The sequence below is a fragment of the Colobus angolensis genome, unplaced genomic scaffold (assembly GCF_000951035.1).
Source record: "Colobus angolensis palliatus isolate OR3802 unplaced genomic scaffold, Cang.pa_1.0 Scaffold122, whole genome shotgun sequence".
NCBI classification, from domain to species: Eukaryota; Metazoa; Chordata; class Mammalia; order Primates; family Cercopithecidae; genus Colobus; species Colobus angolensis.
Genome location: NW_012113364.1, coordinates 6,026,530 through 6,031,476, shown reverse-complemented (window position 1 = coordinate 6,031,476; position 4,947 = coordinate 6,026,530). Strand labels below are relative to the sequence as shown.

At 47.3% G+C, this 4,947-nt stretch overlaps 1 protein-coding gene across 1 annotated transcript in view; it reads left to right on the top strand.

The window, feature by feature from the left end:
- The window catches only part of LOC105504691 (S-adenosyl-L-methionine-dependent tRNA 4-demethylwyosine synthase), a 279,094-nt gene that overhangs the window by 24,388 nt on the left and 249,759 nt on the right, over positions 1 to 4,947 (top strand). The window contains exon 6 of the mRNA XM_011932198.1: positions 2,232 to 2,522. Coding sequence (XP_011787588.1) covers positions 2,232 to 2,522 — 291 coding nt within the window. The remainder of the gene's footprint in view (positions 1 to 2,231; positions 2,523 to 4,947) is intronic.

Genomic DNA, 4,947 nt, shown 5'->3' with positions numbered 1-4,947 from the left:
AAAGTGCTGGGATTACAGGCGTGAGTCACCACGCCCGGCTATTTTTATTTTTTTTTAAGACAGGGTCTTGCTTTGCCGCCTAGGCTGGAATGCAGTGACCTGATCAGACTTCTCTGAATCTTGAAGTCCTAGGCTCAAGGGATCCTCCCAAGTCAGCCTCCCTAGTAGCTGGAACTATAAGCATGTACCACCACCCCTTGCTAATGTTTTAATTGTTTGTAGAGATTAGGGTCTCACTGTGTTGCCCAGGCTTGGTTCAAACTCCTGCCTCAAGCAGTCCTACCCAACTTGGCCTCCCAAATTGCTGGGATTACAGGCGTGAGCATGTCCAGCCTGAACTCAGTTTAAAACAATCATGAATTTTTCAAGGGAAGTGGAGGAAAAAACATTCATTGCCCTTTATGTAATAAAACATTAAATTTTTTGGGTAGTTTTCCTGGGCTATTTTTCTAAATGAAATTAAATTGGCTCCTTTTGCATCCTGTTCTCTACACTTGAAAAAAATGAAACGATGGAGCCTCTCAGTTTCTTGGTCATTTGCATTGTGTACCTCTTCCTAGGGATGGGCCCTGCCTGGCTGTCTGTCTCTGGTGGAGTGTGAGTGACGGTGGAGGTGGGAAGTTTTCTTTAAAAGCTGTTTTCGGCCAGGCGCAGTGGCTCACACCTGTAATCCCAGCACTTTGGGAGGCAGAGGCAGGCTGATCATCTGAGGTCGGGAGTTCGACCCCAGCCTGACCAACATGGAGAGACCCCCGTCTCTACTAAAAGTACAAAATTAGCCGGGCATGGTGGCCTGTAATCCCAGCTACTTGGGAGGCTGAGGCAGGAGAATCACTTGAACCCAGGAGGTGGAGGTTGCAGTGAGCCGAGGTCATACCATTGCATTCCAGCCTGGGTAATGAGTGAAACTCCGTCTCAAAAAAAAATAAAATAAAAAATAAAATAAAAGCTGTTTTCATTCTATTGTGTCACAATGTAGATTTTGCCCCATATTTTCATTAAAAACATTTTTGATTATGTGTTTTTTGAGACAGGATCTCACTGTGCTGCCTAGGTTGGAGTTCAGTGGCGTGATCGTAGCTTGCTGCAGCCTCGACCTCCCTGGGCTCAGGTGATCCTCCCACCTTAGCCTACTGAGTAGCTGGGACCACAGGCGCCCACCACATCCAGCTAGTTTTCGTATTTTTTGTAGAGGCCGGGTTTTCCTTTGGTGCCCAGGCTGGTGTTGAACTCGGGCTTGAGCATGCTTCTCGCCCCAGTCTCCCGAAGTGCTGGAATTATAGGCGTGAGCCACTGCACCTGGCCTCTCCCCATATTTTCAAAGAAATTAGATTATGAATGGGCAAATTCAGATATGTAAATTTTTTTGTTGTTGAGACAGAGTCACTCTCTTGCCCAGGCTGGAGTGCAATGGCACAGTCTCGGCTCATCGCAATCTCTGCCTCCTGGGTTCAAGGAATTCTCATGCCTCGGCCTTCCAAGTAGCCTGAATTACGTGCGTGCGCCACCACGCCCCACTAATTTTTGTATTTTTAGTAGAGGCGGGGGGTCTCACCATGTTGGCCAGGCTGGTCTTGAACTCCTGGCCTCAAGGCCTCAAGCAGGCTGCCTGCCTCAGCTTCCCAAAGTGCTGGGATTACAGGCGTGAGACACTGCACCTGGCCTAAATATGTAAATATTTTGTTTAATGCCTTGCCACTCAGGAAGCTGATTAAGTTTTTGAGCTCTTAACTGTGCCTCTGATAACCTCTGTTCCTCAGCTTAATTGCTTCATATCACAGTGAAATAAAGTATTGAGTTTAGGAAATCACAAATCTTGCCAAATTGATTACATTTTCATTTTATAACTGAATCGGCTTAGGCCCCATAGGCTTTGTTACATTTTTGGAACTCATTTATTTTGTTACCTCCTGTTTTGTTCTTAATATGATATAGAATGGTAGGTTTCAAATTTTTGTTTTAGTCATTAACCCTTCATTTGATAAAGGGGATTTATTTGTCCTTTTGATTAACAAAAAATCAAATGCAGAAAAGTAGAATACGTAAAATGCAGCTCTTCTGGGTCAGGGCTGGAACTTGAAGGCTTGAAGGTCATTGTGCCAAGTAATTTCCTCTTCCTCAGCAGCAGCCTGTGACCGGGGCCCCAGAAGGACTTTGGGCTTTTGCAGAGCAGTCTGGAAAACCCTGATTTAGAGAACGGTGCTTTTAGCCTATCTATCTTTTCCTCGCAGGTTGGCAAAAATGTTGACAAGTGGCTCTGGATGCTTGGTGCACATCGTGTGATGAGTCGAGGGGAGGGCGACTGCGACGTGGTTAAAAGCAAGCATGGCAGCATTGAGGCGGACTTCAGAGCGTGGAAGACCAAGTTCATCTCCCAGCTGCAGACACTTCAGAAAGGGGAGAGAAAGAAGTCCTGTGGCGGCCACTGCAAGAAAGGCAAATGTGAATCTCACCAACATGGCTCAGAGGAGAGGGAGGAAGGATCTCACGAGCAGGATGAATTGCATCACAGAGACACTGAGGTATACTGCCTGTGTGTCCATCTCTCGATGCTTTCCCCCTCTGCTTGGAGATCTCGAGCTTGACCTCTTCCTCAGTAAACTACCTCGCTGGCTTCTGGTTAGAAGGAAGATCTGCTGGGTGCAGTGGCTCGCACTTGTAATCCCTGCACTTCGGGAGGCCAAGGTGGGAGTATTGCTTGAGTCCAGGAGTTCAGGACCAGCCTGGGCAACATAGCAAGATCCTATCTTTACCACAATAATTTTACGTTTAGCAAGGCATGGTGGTGCACGCCTGTTGTCTCAGCTATGTAGGAGGTAGAGTTGGGAGGATCACCTGAGCCCAGGAATTTGAGGCTGCAGTGAGCTGTGATCATGCCACTGCCCTCCAGCCTGGGCAACAGAGTGAGACCCTACCTCAAAAACAAAAGAACAATAACAAAAAAAGAAGGAGGGTGTGAAACTCATGTGGTGGTGTTTCAGAGAGAGAGTGAGGCCTTAGGAATTAAGCCATATCGTGCTAGATGCCTTCCAGAGTCTCTTCTTTAGGCCAGGCACAGTGGCTCACACTTGTAATCCCAGCACTTTTGGGGGGCCAAGGTGGGTGGATCACTTGAAGTCGGGAGTTTGAGACCATTCTGGCCGACATGGCGAAACCCCATCTCTACTAAAGAGACAAAAATTAGCTGGGCGTGGTGATGGGCACCTGTAATCCCAGCTACTTGGAGGCTGAGGCACAAGAATCGCTTGAACCCGGGAGGTGGAGGTTGCAGTGATCTGAGATCACGCGACTGCACTCCAGCCTGGGCGACAGAGTGAGACTCAGTGTCAAAAAAAAAAAAAAAAACACACAACCAAAATCTCATCTTTAATCCTTGCATTGTTAGAGTCAAGTAGATTTTTACCACATTTTGCAAGTGGCAAAACGGAGCCACAGAGAAGTTAAATTTGTCCCAGCCTGAGCTTACATCTCATTATCCCCAGATCACACATACCTCCTGACTTCAATGACTACATTAGTTACTCAAACTGAAGGCTGCAAGTCATCCTAGATTCCGCTCTTTTTCCCTCACATTCTGAGCGTTTCTCTTGCTTCCTTCTTTAAATACCCCAATTCCTTTGAAGCTCCTGTCTTCGGGCTGTAACACTCCTGTCATCTTCACAGCTGTTATCTTTAGGCCACCTGGTCAGTTGCGTAATTCAGCAGCAACTTTACATTCTGACTCATTGTTTCTCTCTCTACCCCTGTTCCTACCATTATTCTTTGAGGCTGTGGTATCGTTGTGGATGATCTGTTTAACACCCTGGCCTGCAGTTTCCTGGCCTTCACACCTCCAGCAACCATTTTTCCACTGACCCTGGTCTCTCCCTTACATTGGCACATCTGAAATCCAAGTTGTTCCTCTCATGCTTACTATGACCTCATTCTGTGGCCTCTACTTTAACAACATTCCTTTTTTTTTTTTTTTTTTTTGAGACAGGGTCTCACTGTCACCCCTAGTCTGGAGTACAACAGTGTGATCATGGCTCACTGCAGCCTCGACCTCCCCAGGCAGTGGTGATCCTCCCACTTCAGCCTCCCAAATAGCTGGGATTATAGGCATGTGCCACCACGCCTAGCTAATTTGTCTATTTTTTTTGCAGAGATAGGGTTTCACCATGTTTCAGCCTGTTGCCCAGGCTGGTTTTTTGAATACTTGGGCTCAAGCCATCCACTTGGCCCGGCCTCCAAAATGCTGGAATCATAGGCATGAGCAACTGTGCCTGGCCTTTAAAATTCTTTTGATCCGGCCGGGTGCGGTGGCTCATACCTGTAATCCCAGCACTTTGGGAGGATGAGGCGGGTAGATCTTGAGGTCAGGAAGTCAAGACCAGCCTGGCCAACATGGGGAAACCCTGTCTCTACTAAAAATACAAAAATTAGCTGGGCGGGTGGCGGGCGCCTGTAATCCCAGCTACTCGGGAGGCTGAGGCAGGAGAATCGCTTGAACCTGAGAGACGGAGATTGCAGTGAGCCGAGATCACACCACTGAACTAGGTGACAGAGCAAGACTCCATCTCAAAAAAAAAAGAAAATCCCATCTGAACCTATATATTTTTATTGAGTAGTAGAAACTGCTTACTTCATTTCCCTCCTTAAACCCCATTTTGAGTTTTATCCTCGCTCTGTTATAAACCTCTTCAATGTTTTTTTTTCTTTTGTTTGAGATGGAGTCTTGCTTTGTCTCCCAGGCTGGAGTGAAGTGGCGCAATCTCAGCTCACTGCAGCTTCTGCCTCCTGGGTTCAAGGATTCTCCTGCTTCAGCCTCCCGAGTAACTGGGATTACAGGTGTGCGCCACCATGCCCAGCTAATTTTGTATTTTTAGTAGAGACGGGGTTTTGCCATGTTGGCCAGGCTGGTCTCAAACTCCTGGTGATCTGCCCGCCTCAGCCTCCCAAAGTGCTGGG